General features: G+C 41.7%; 1 protein-coding gene across 1 annotated transcript; it reads left to right on the top strand.

The window, feature by feature from the left end:
* Window positions 1-7,348: 7,348 nt before the first annotated feature.
* On the top strand, window positions 7,349-12,946 carry LOC124150018 (cholecystokinin receptor type A-like). Its single transcript, XM_046521892.2, has 2 exons — window positions 7,349-7,523; window positions 11,701-12,946. The coding sequence occupies exon 2, from the start codon at window positions 11,754-11,756 to the stop codon at window positions 12,906-12,908; it is 1,155 nt and encodes a 384-aa protein (XP_046377848.1). The 5' UTR covers window positions 7,349-7,523; window positions 11,701-11,753; the 3' UTR covers window positions 12,909-12,946.
* The last annotated feature ends 732 nt before the right edge of the window (window positions 12,947-13,678 follow it).

The raw sequence follows: 13,678 nt of genomic DNA, 5'->3' as shown, positions 1-13,678 counted from the left end.
TGAGGTTTTACGCCGCATTTAGCGATATTCCAGCAACATCACAGCGTGGGTCAGAGAGCACATAACATACTTGAAAAAAGAAGGATTTGGAAGAAAAGACTACATGTGGTCTTAAAATCTACGACTTTTTAAATACACGTTTACGTTTCTTCGTGTTCTGACAATGTCGACACCACACGTATCGACCTGAGCAGACCTGAATAATCAGACTATGAACAGTGTTGCTTTCCGTCGCACTCAACTATACGAGCTGGCAAATGTGAACAAACAAGTGGTTGATATTAAGAGAACCACCCCAAACAGTCGGGGTGCAGTGAGAAACAATCAGCCATATCCCAGGGCATATTACACCGTATTGTGGGAGACGAGACTCGCAGTATATTGCCTCTTGTCAGAGTTCACAGCGTTTGAGTGTGAGTGAGTTTGGTTTTACACCGGTTTTAGCAATTTCCCAGCAATATCACGTCAGGGGACAACAGAAATTGGCTTCACACATTGTACCCATGTCGGGAATCCAACCGGGTCTTCGGCGTGACAAGCGAACGCTTAAACCATTAGGCTACCCGACCACCCCTAATAGCATTTGAATTAACATGTTTTGACTGTAGATCTGTCACAAAAATATGTCACTATGTTAATTGTTTTTTAACTACCCTATATATTTCCAGGTCAGTGGGAAGCTGAGCCAAGTCAAGAAAGCCACTGCTCAATTCCGGTCGTGGATTTCGTGGATGGCTTGCCCAACATTTAAAATTACGAAAACGAACTCTGTTAACAGATAGCAATCGATGATTCTTTTGTATGAGAACATTCATGACTCCTTCATTTTTCCTAAATCCAGAACTTACACGTTAATCATTGGGGAAACTCTGTGCAAGTCGTTTGTCTTACCGACAGGTAAAGCCGTTCAACACAATAACGCAGTATGTATGAAATCATTTTTCATTGTTTTGTTCTTTAGCACTTTCTAAGAATCTGCATGGGAACGCCTCCACAACTCTACTTGGAAGACGCTGATTATTCATACTGGCTTGTCACTGGTCTTGTTCTGTGTATGAGTGAATGAGTGAGTATGGTTTTACGCCGCTTTTAGCAATATTCCAGCAATATCACGGCGGGGGACACCATAAATTGGCTTCACACAGTGTACCCATGTCGGGAATCGAACCCGGGTCTTCGGCGTGACGAGCGAACGCTTTAACCACTAGGCTACCCGACCGCCCCTGTTCTGTGTATGAACACTGACGCAAATGTTACATGTTTTGAAGCTCAAATGGATAGAAATACCATACAAATGCACACGCGTTAAAATCTACATGTCAGTGTAACATGACAGCAGACCTCAATTCCCTGAAGACGGGCTGCCGTCTCTTTTATTGTAATGTGACGTCATTGGCGTCACGTATCTTGTTTGTGGCGTCATGAAAATATAATGTTCTATGACGTTACTAATTGTCAATAGGTTACCTCCGTTGTAAAGTTTTTATAGGGCCACTAAACTTATGAAAGTGTAAATCAATCAGACACATATGTCCGATCCATATGACACAACCATCGGCACGCGTAACTTGAAACGATGAACGTTCTCTCAGATTTTGCCAGTACCTTATAATCGGAACAAACACAAATCTAGAGAGTTCAGAGAGGATGTTTCGTGTTCATTTTGGCGAATGGCATTATTATCATCATTGGTAATAATCATCACAGTCATATAATTGTCATGACACCAATATCAGTAAACGAGCTTCAGCCTACCTGTGGGTCTTTTTCTGCAAATGGACTCAAATAAGTATACCTCCAGATGGTAGCGAAAACGACGTGCATAGATCTATATTTGTTGGAGCGGATCGCCAGAACAGAGCCAGGATAATACCGTTCACGAGTACTGAAGACACAAGCTCACAGCCTGAGGTGTACCCCAACATTAATCTGACGGCGGCGTTTGGGGGCATATTTATATAGATAAACATAGATAAACGACCTTTCAGAAGCTGTTCGTAAGATTTCTTGTGTATGTACAACATATTAAATAGTGAGGACCACGCCACTCTACAGTCTCAATCGATGTTGCCAATATGTTAATCTTCAACACATCAGCAAACTGTCTTGTAGGATTGTTGTGTACAAAGTTGAAAAACTTTCTTGACAGAATTGAACCTGGTTCTTTTGTGAGATTGTAAAAAGTCAAGTTTTTTTAGAATCCACATAATATTAATTCCACTTGTCTCAAATACTTTCTGTGAATAAGATGAGATGGTTTCACTGGTGTCCCTTATTTCTAGTTCAGGTGGGTAAATCAGTGGAAGGGAATTGGCTACTTAACTGTTATTTGAACCATGTCTTATCATCGTTACACCTGAAATTTAGGTAAACTTTTTTGTCCAATTTCGTTGTTTTGACTTTTCCAGTCTAAGCAATAATTCCGATTCTTATGCACAAGACCCGTGAAGATCCGGGGTGGAGTAGGTCTTCAGCCAACCATGCTTACTGTAAGAGGTGACTATGCTTGTCGTAAGAGGCGAGGATCGGGTGGCCAAACTCGCTGACTTGGTTGATGCATGTCATCGATCCCAATAGCGTGGATCGATGCTCGTGGTGTTAATCACTGGACTTCTCTTACGACAAACATGGATTACTGAAGACCTATACTACAAGCACGTCTGTTGATTGCGAGTTAGGGTCAGGGTGTCGGTACGTCAATGACCGACCATTGTGAATCTGCAATAGTGTACATTTAGCCAACACAATGCGTTGGTTGACTTGCGTCATTGGAATTAAAAGAATGCAATGGCGTTGGTCGTGCTGAGCTTGAACAATAGGTTGACCTGGGGATATTATTTGTGACAAACACGAGTCAAAGAAAAAACTGGTTACGAAATATCAAGTCATTACGTTCTGAATTTCGAGGGGCTGTTGACTGAATACATCCAGGGGTGGGTGATTATACCTAACATAAAAGTGCGGAAGTGGACTGTATCTGTATCTGGCCAATTACACCTATACTCGTCATAAATAAGTGTATGCTCACTATATGTGTATGCTCACTATAACGCGCCTATCATTTGTTATGTTGCCATGTTATGATTTTCAGTTACGAAATTGTTTTCTTTCCGTTCCTGGCGTGAATTGAAATTCAAGGGAAATTAATTAATGCCGCTTAACGCCGAAGTCTCCAGTATTCATGATGTATCACAACGGCTTCTAAAAAATATAAACTGCCGGGCAATGAAACACGCCATGGCAGTACACGCCATCGGAGTACACGCCATCGGAGTATACCCAATCAAGCCATCAGAGTACACGGCATCAAACCATCGGATCCGGAGTACACGCCGTCAAGGCATCGGGGTACACGCCATCAAGTCATCGGAGTACACGCCATCAAGCCATCGGAGTACACGCCATCAAGGCATCGGAGTACACGACACTAGAATACACGACATCGGAGTACACGACAGTAGAGTACACGACATCGGAGTACACAGTATCGGAGGACAAGCCATCAAGCCATCGGAGTACACGCCATCGGAGTACACGACAGTAGAGTACACGACATCGGAGGACACGCCATCAGAGTACACGCCATCAAGCCATTGGAGTTCACGCCATCAAGGCATCGGAGTACACGCCATCAAGGCATCGGAGTATACCCCATCAGAGCATACGACATCGGAGGACACGCCATCGGAGTACACACAATTAGAGATCACGCCATCGGAGTACACACCATTAGAGTAAACGCCATCGGAGATCACGCCATCGGAGTACACACCATTAGAGTAAACGCCATCGGAGATCACGCCATCGGAGTACACACCATTAGAGTAAACGCAATCGGAGATCACGCCATCGGAGTACACACCATTAGAGTAAACGCCATCGGAGATCACGCCATCGGAGTACACACCATTAGAGTAAACGACATCGGAGACCACGCCATCGGAGTACACACCATTAGAGTAAACGCCATCGGAGATCACGCCATCGGAGTACACACCATTAGAGTAAACGCCATCGGAGATCACGCCATCGGAGTACACGCCATCAGAGTACACGACATCGGAGTACATGCCATCGGAGTACACGGCATCGGGGTACACGGCATCGGAGTACACGACATCGGAGTACACGGCATCGGAGTACATGGCATTGGACTACACGCCATCGGAGTACACGACATCGGAGTACATGCCATCGGAGTATACGACATCGGAGTACACGCCATCGGAGTACACGGCATCGGAGTAAACGAGATAAGAGGACACGACATCGGAGTACACGCCATCGGAGTACATAGCATCGGAGTACACGACATCGGAGTACACGCCATCGGAGTACACGCCATCGGACTACACGCCATCGGAGTACACGACATCGGAGTACATGCCATCGGAGTACACGGCATCGGGGTACACGGCATCGGAGTACACGACATCGGAGTACACGGCATCGGAGTACATGACATCGGAGTACACGACATCGGAGTACACGGCATCGGAGTACACGCCATCGGACTACACGCCATCGGAGTACACGACATCGGAGTACATGCCATCGGAGTATACGACATCGGAGTACACGCCATCGGAGTACACGGCATCGGAGTACACGCCATCGGAGTACACGCCATCGGAGTACACGCCATCGGAGTACACGGCATCGGAGTACACGCCATCGGAGTACACGGCATCGGAGTACACGAGATAAGAGGACACGGCATCGGAGTACACGCCACCAGGGTCAGAGACTAACATCTAGTCTCTGAAATGAACATGTTGTACAAAAAAAACAACAGTTGTTCAATTATCTTAATAAAAATATAATAAAAAGGAGCCCAGTGACTCTCTTCTGCGGTGATCTAGACTTGCCAGACAGTATAGACTTGCAAGGGCTGTATTTGATATATATTTGTATCAGGGTCTGTAAGACAGACTACAAGGCTCACATTGATGTGATTTTTAAGCGTCACCGTCCTAGTCTTTTCCCCCACTTGATGTTTGAAGATTTTACGGACACTTCAAATAGATGCCTAAATGTCTCCAATTTTTAACGGGATGGTCGTCCGATGTTAAGGAAATTGAATCTGAAACTATTTGGGACATTCTCGTTAATGTGACATCAGATGAGTTTGCCGTTGAAAATAATTTCCCACACGGAGACTATAGAGTTGAAAGAAACACCATTCGACATTTCGATTGAATGTGAAAACATAGAATTAAATACGATCAATTCTTGTTTCTCGTATATTCACTTTGTACAAGGCGAAAATGATGTTATCCTTTAGACAACACTACAACTAATAGTTCCATCTGTCGATCCGGAAATATATACACAAACAAAACAATTGTCCAGCAACTGCCAAATGCGGAAACGAGGGATAGCATATACGTTAGAGATTTAAAACATCACTTTTCCGGTTCAAAACTTTAGGTTAAATTTTCTAGTGATTTTTTGTCATTATTATTATTATTATCCAATGTTACTACTATTACTCATGGCGAAGCTGATTACAGAAGCCAAGTTAAGTTTCTCAGAGAAATTTCAATTATCAGGGTCCTGTTTTGAAGTCATTCTCTATCAACCGGATGCCTAATTTGAATTTCCTTTACCCGTTTTAACGGCTACTTATGGAATACTGTAAGGGGCATTCTCGCGATCTCTCATTCTCGCAATCCATACCTGTAACCTATTGCCAAATTAGTAAACTCACGAATTCTGGCGATCTCGCATTCTCGCTCTTTTGGCAAAGTGAGCTCGTTTTCAAAGGTCGAGATGGCGAGAATGCGAGATCGCGAAAATGTTCCTTACAATATTCCATAGATAATCACGTCAGTTGTGCCTCTTTGTGACTAAGGGTTTTGGTGGCCGCGCGTCCACATCAACATGCCTGTATTTCCGTGATATTCATGAACCAACTTGTGGAACACAAATTGCATATGACCTTTGTCTCGTAACGTCCTTATCTCTACCACACGAGCATTGCCGGATTTTGTGCTCCACGTAAACACATTCCTCTCCATCATATCTGGAATAAAACTAGTATTACATAAGAAATTATTTGTTAATAGGACCCCCCCCCCCAAAAAAAAAAAAAAAAAAAAAAACGAAAAAAAAGAAAAAAGAAAAAAAAGGCAGATTTTACAAAAGCACCTACACGTGCAGCGGTTAAGCCCCCCAACCCACCCAGCCCCCGCCCACCGTCTATTGGACATTGATGCGTGTTTTTCTCAACCGTTTTAAAATAATCAGTACACATATAAAATGATATACATTTACGCGTTCTCTTTTCAGCGCCAAGTATAAGTAACTTTACACAGCTTGAGTTTTAGAATTATATAAACCAAACCATCATTCTGGTTCTCAAGTCCAACGAGAAACGTTAACATCTAATTTGATAACCCTGGAACGAGGCCGCTACCATGACCTCTACGCCAATTGACAGGGCCAAAATCACTACACTTAGTTTCACAACGGATGGATACAAGCACCGTTTGAATTTCATATTCGGATTATTTTAAAAACAGTTTCGATTTTCCTCCCGTGTCAAGATGATTTATATAAATTAATGCAATGTTCATTTGTCCACTTGTTATCTAAATGCTAATGGGCAAGGGTGGCGTCGCAATTCGCTTTGCGGAGTTGTGTCCCTTTTGCACATCAGGAACCAATGATTTGGGTTCCAATCCCGGTTTGCCCCGATTATGTTTCTTAGTTTGTTAGCACCATACCTGTGCTCGTAGGTATCACTGCATCACTTTCCTCCCACATTAAGCTGACACGCCGAGATATGACTGGAATACTGTTCAACGTGCGGTTAAACCCAACTCACTCACTCTAAATGATGGAATAGATATTACTCCTGATGTCATTATTGAGATAGAAAACACACAGAAATATTTTATGGGAAGGTTGGTTGGTTAGTTTGTTGTTTAACGCCGCACTAAGCAATATTCCAGCTATATGACAGCGGTCTGTAAATAATCGAGTTTGGACCAGACAATCCAGTGATTGATATCACGAGCACCGATCCACGCAATTGGGATCGATGACATGCATCAACCAAGTCAGCGAGTCTGACCACCCGATCCCGTTAGTCGTCTTTTACGACAAGCATGTGTTGCAGAAGACCTATTCTACCCCGGATCTTCACGGGTCTTTATGGGAACAACTTGCATTGACATAGACAGATAGTACTCTAACAATTAGATCAAACACTTATCGGGCTTCTACTTCCTCAGCCGTATCAGCGGTACGTGCAGACGGGCGAGTTTACGATAATATGAGCACAAAATTAAGTCTAAATTTCAATACAATTTTGAAACCCATAAATTACTTCCTAGTTATCGAAACGGGTCGCACGTATAAGGTCACAGTCTGCGCACGTGAAAGGTCACAATCTGCGCATGCACGAATACTCTATCCTTCCTGTTAGTGAACACAAGGCCTAACAAAGCAGCAGTGTTAGAGAGACATAAAGAGTTTTAGCGAGCTGTTGAACAGCCACATATTTGACACCGCTAAGCGTGAGTAAAAAACGGTTACACCATCTTATAAACGAAGCTACTGTTAGTAATTAGTTTTAATATTCATATATTTTACTAGATTTAAAGGAAAGTGAATCTTATTCTCCTCATCAGTTATTAATATGACATCGTATTTTTTAAAAAAAGGGTGTATCTAAGAAGCTGTTAATCACATAGAGGCGGAACGTACACTCAGTATAGTGCTCTTATTTCGTAATTCCTCATCGCTAACTATTATGTTGGGTCATCCTAACCAGAAATGCAATACGCAGAGGTTTAAATGAACGTAGTGATACATGTGGATAACTGGTTTAACATTGTATCACTTTATTGTTTGTGGAGCATATAGACTGATATGTATTATTTTTCAATAATCCGTTATCAAATGTGAATCCTATAATTACCATGCCAGACGTATGGTTTAACGTTATCTCGTATAAAGACTGACTTGCATTGCAGAACTATAACGAAAACTCGCAATGTTTGAAATTCTGCGGCAGGATTAAGACTTTAGAGAAGTCTCAGAAATATGTAACCTGCTAACGGCAAACAAACCATCACCTTTGGTGTCCGGTTCTACATGTCTATTTCATGGCATGCGATCTTTCCTTGGTCAGAATTTGAATTCTGATTTGAACTTTAACGGATTTCATTTTACACCGTGCCTGAAATAGCAATAGTACAACGAGGAAGAGTACGAGTCCTTTCAAAGATGACACAACTACACACTTTGAAAAGACGTGAGCAAAAAAGAATTCGTTAAGCTCTGTCTCAAGGTGTTAATCATACGTTTTGTTTTAGGTCAGTTTCATAATCCTAGATGTATTTTACATCAAGTATCACCTCATCAAGGAGCGTTTTGGCGGGAACTAAAACCACAGTGTTTGTTTATTCCACACAAGGTGACAAGGAAGTGTCAGAAGGGGTGGATGGGTGTGTGTGTGTGTGTGTGTGTGTGTGTGTGTGGGGGGGGGGGGGGGGGGGGGGTGTTGGGGGGGTTCCGGGGTGCATTTGGTTGTGCTGTTATTGTAGAAGGAGATGTTTTATTTAAGTGTCATTCATTATCTGAAATTATCTGTTATATCATTGTTAAAATATGTAATATATGGCCTTTTTGACATAAATGATGCTATAAAACAAATATACATATAAATATGCATATGATAATAATAATATATGTGAAGGCATATATATTAAAGTTACACTGATCTCTTAAGGGAGTCAGTAGCTAACTGTGTACAAGGATGATTGAGACTTTGTAGCTGTTATGAATTACTCGAATATGAATCTTCAGTAGGACACTGGTGTGTTCTCGAACAATGCTAGGTGTATTAAGTCCATTTATTATAGAATTATACCAACATGTTGATTCTTACAAGCTTTATTTCTATCCATTTCATGGGGTAAAAAATAAAAAGTGTATTCATTTTGCAGAGATAGTTCCCGTGGTCCAATGTAGAACTTTAATAGGGATGCATTATGTGATGTTTTACTATGGTAATTGTACTTACAGCACTCCAACTAAACCTAATAACTAAGACTAAGAAGAAGAAATATGTAATATCACAATTTCAAATTATTTTAATCTAATCGATCTTATGTAAATTCATGTCCAATAACCCCAATCAGAGTGAAATTTTAGTGAATATAATCGCTACCGTAGCTTCGTTCACACGCGAACCAACTTCCATGAAAGAAATACAGTAAACTACGGTTATAACGAACACGCTTATAACGAACTGACGGATGTAACGAACTTACTTTTTGTCCCTAAAATTTGCTGTAATTATGCTGTATATATGCCTATAACGAACTACGGCTATAACGAACTAAAATTAGTGGTCCATTTGGGTTCGTTATAACCGTAGTTTACTGTATGTAGTAACAGCTGACTGAATGGTTGGAAGGTTGTTAATACTGCGAGGATATACATATTCAGGGCAGGACCACGTTTAAATTTAAAGTCCATCTTGCATACGATTGTTCACAAGTGTGATACATCCTTAGCCGCCACACAGATGAATATATGTCACTGGAGGCCACTGTGTGGTGGCCTGAATATATCCGATCGTAGAGTGACTGAGATCGTTATCTCACTGTGTGGGCGATACACGAGATATCGAAGCGAGATCATTGAACTATGGCTTGTTAAAGAGACATTTCTACTGTAAGCAAAATATAAAGACGTTAAACCCCATTTCACTTCACCTCACCAATAATACGTATCTAACAGTAATGTCCCATTATAATACGTATTTCACAGTAATGCCCCTTTATAATACGTAGTTAACAGTAAGGCCCCTTTATGATACGTACTTGACACTTACGCCCCTTTGTGATACGTATTAAACAGTAACGCCCCTTTATGAAACGTACTAAACAGTAATGCTCCTTTATGAATCGTACTGAACAGTAATGCACCTTTATGATACGTACTTGACACTAACGCCCCTTTGTGAAACGTATTAAACAGTAACGCCCCTTTATAATACGTATTTAACAGTATTGCCACTTTATAATACGTTCTTGACAGTATCGACCCTTTATGATACGTACTGGACAGTAATGCTCTCTTATAGTTGGGATTTTTGTTTAAGACGTAATGTTTTTCTCAGTCAGCGTTTCAAAATATGCAATTTCCTTTGCGGATAGGAAGAGTAAAACAATGGGCGCACGTTATTTTTCAGAAAATAGAAACCCTAGACAAATTATAATTCCCTGCATTTTCTGGAATATCAAATGACCGTGGGAGAACGTTTATCAGTATCAGGAAGTACAAATCTCAACAGATCATTTCAGTCAGTATCAAACGAATGTCTTCTTTAACCAAGACTTATGGTTATAGAATTGTTTTTTTCAAGTATACACACTCCAACAATCGTTGTTTGTTTTGTTTTAACAAGTGCCGTTTCCTTAATCTCAAATAATATGTATATAATATTGTATTTCCGCCACTTTGTAATGATACAATGATGTTTGATTCTACATCAGCGTTATCCGGTTGCAATGACAACAGCAGCCATTCTCCACTTCAAAACATAGCATAGTTTCTGACATGTGTTCAGTGTCTTCATGATCTAACCATACGACATCAACACCACCAAATAGTCAGCCTCGATCGTCGGCCGAAACAGATTCCACTGTAAAAGCCCCCCCAAAAGGGTGAAAAATATTCATTACCAGTTTCTAATTGGTCAAACAGTTGGATATTATAATAAGGCTCCATATTGTGGTACATATAGGACTACCCCGTGAAGACCCCGGTTATAATTGGTCTTCGGCAACGAATCCCAAGTGCGTCAATCACTTGATTGTCTGGTGCATTTTTCGTCAACTGGTCCCTCGGGAAATACGATGTCATGTACACTGTGTGCGTGCCTTTGTACATAGACGGGGTACACGTATACTTGTCGGGATCGGGTGTTGTTCCTCAAAGTAATCTTTCTTTCAAATTGTATATTAAAGAGAGCTGTACAAAAGCAAGGCGCACTTTTAATTCTCTAATCTGTTGGTCTAAATAGTAGTGATTTACATCAGTATGCAAGTATGTGAAAACAATTAAGCCTGGACCAGGAAAACTAATGGTTGATTGCATGATCATAATCAACGCCGTCGGAGGCAGCCAGGTCTCATTGTAACCATCACGTATTCATTAGCAATCTCTCGTGTCAAGGTGAGGTGAAATTGGGTTTAACGTCGCGCCCAAGATTATTGCACTTACATAGCGACGTGCATGCACGTGTGTGTGTGTGGTTGCTTGTACTAGTCCGGACTGATGCCGATTTATAGTGCTAGCCCACTGAGATACCATGCCGCAGTTTAACATGAATACCCCACTCAGACACAGAATACTGACTCCCAGCCGACCAGTCCTTGTTTTAGCCCCTTAATGCCGAGCGCCAGACAGGGTAACAACAAGTACCATCTTTTAACGTCTTTTGGTATGACGCGGCCGGGGATCGAACCCCGGACCTTCCGCTCTCCGGGCAGACGCTCTACCACTAGACCACGGAGGGGGTCTCTCGTGTCATACTGGGGTCTATTCTGTCCCTGAATCATCCATCATGCAGGTCCATCCAAGTGTAGTCAGGGTTTAAGATTATGCATTACTCGACAGGATTGCTTTTTCACTTGAATGTATACGACTAATGCCCCAGATCTAAAACATGTGTTTCAGGTCAAAACAAAGGAGCCACCCACCTTTCAGAGGAAGGGTTTGGACGTACAACCATGGACAATGATCGTATATACAACCTGACGGAAGTTAGCAACGGCAAGGCTCTCCTTCTACTTCCGGTATCGATACTGGCCGCCATCTTGATGTTACTCGGAATAGTTGGAAACACCGCTGTCATTACCGTCATTTGGAAAAGAATGCCTAAAAATGCCATCAACTCCTTCATACTAACGCTGGCCATGTTCGATCTGTTCAGCTGCGTTGCTTGTTCCCCTCTAGACATTGTGGAGCTTCGTTACCCTCACGAATTCCCCATCCCTGGACTATGCAAACTCCTTCGTTTTGCAAGAACTTTAAGCACAAGTTCTTCCGGTTTCTTGCTCATTGCCATCGCGACAGAGAGATATCGTCTCATTTGTAAATATAAGAAATCACATATGTCGGCAAGCCAGGCATGGAAGACATGTGGCGTCATTTTTGTAGTAGCTACGGTAATATCAACCCCGTCTGTTGTGTTATTTGGATCAAAGACTGTCGCCCTCCAAGGTGGTTTGAACGGAACAGAATGTTCAATAAGTGACAGTTATAAAGGCTCCATATTTCCCGTGCTATTTTATTCGTTACTTATTTTCTTGTTTTTCGGAACGTTTATCTCTTTGTGTGTTTTGTATGCCTTTGTTGGAATTCAGATTTGGAAAGGAAGAAAAATTAGAACTAAACGGTTTTCTTCGATGTCAGCACTGAGCAGGGATACGGTAAACGCAGCCCTAAACAATACCTTAGAAGCACTGGAGTTCCCATGTGATTCCCTTAAAAGGACGACTTCTTTTTTTGGCGAAAGGGCACAAAAGGCGAAGGAATACAGTCGTAGACGAACTACTTTAATCATGGTGGCTATTACATCCGTGTTCCTCACCAGTTGTCTCCCCTACATCATAGTCGCCATCTGTAGATTTCTCATCAAAGACATTGACTCATATCTAACGGAGACTGGGGAGGTGTTCTTCCATTTTAGTTTGAAATCCTTCATGTTCAGTCCTGTGTTAAACCCATATATTTATGGATATTGTAACGAGCGATTCAAAAGGGAATTGCTGAAGTTAGCAATAGTCAAAACCATACAAAAGAAGTTACAGAAGGGAGATAACTCTGACACAAGTCAGTCCCCAACTTACTCAGCTGCAAATAACGATGAAGTAGACAAATAAAACAAACATTCTTCTGTACTGAAAAACATGAATAAACATTATCTGTATTTTTAGATGGTCTGTTACCGTTCGTTCATGTATTTATGTTGTTTAACGCTGCACTCAATAATATTCCAGCTATCTTGACGGCCAGACAATCCAATGCTTGACATCATGTGCATCGATCCACGCTATTGGGGTACGATGACATGCATCAACCAAATCAGCGAGCAAAAGCATTTCCATTTTATGTTTCAGCTGCACGGTAACCTCAGAACACCATTATGCAGGTTTTTTTTTAAAAAGACACCTGATGTCTTTCGATTGTAAACTGCAGTACATTGTTTATTATTCACAATCTATGCATGAACTGTTGAAAACGCCAAGTTTAATCTACAGTGAACCCCGTTAATCCGCAAATCCTGTATTCCGGCGACAGTTGGGACCATCTACAAAGGACATTATTTCATAACTATGAGGGTTTACAGGGGGCCGAGTCGTCTAACGCGCCGCAATTCGCTGCGCGGAGTTGCGTCCCCTTGGCGTGCCAGAAACCTATGATGGTGGGTACAAATCCCTGATTAACCCTGATTACAGTATGTGTCTAGTTTCGTCAGCACCATCCCTGTGCTCATGGGTTTCACCAATTTGGCAAGACGAATTGAGCCAAGACAGAATACCGTGACATTTTCACCGCAACGTCCTAAATCACTCAATTCTCATTCTGAAGCATGGTCTTTTATCAATATATGCAATTTATTATTTTTACGGAAGGTATTGAATCAAAATAA

Source organism: Haliotis rufescens, unplaced genomic scaffold (genome assembly GCF_023055435.1).
Source record: "Haliotis rufescens isolate VD_foot unplaced genomic scaffold, xgHalRufe1.0.p SCAF_1, whole genome shotgun sequence".
Lineage (NCBI taxonomy): Eukaryota > Metazoa > Mollusca > Gastropoda > Lepetellida > Haliotidae > Haliotis > Haliotis rufescens.
The sequence above is the reverse complement of the archived record's forward strand: the minus strand, read 5'-3'. Positions and strand labels throughout refer to the sequence as shown.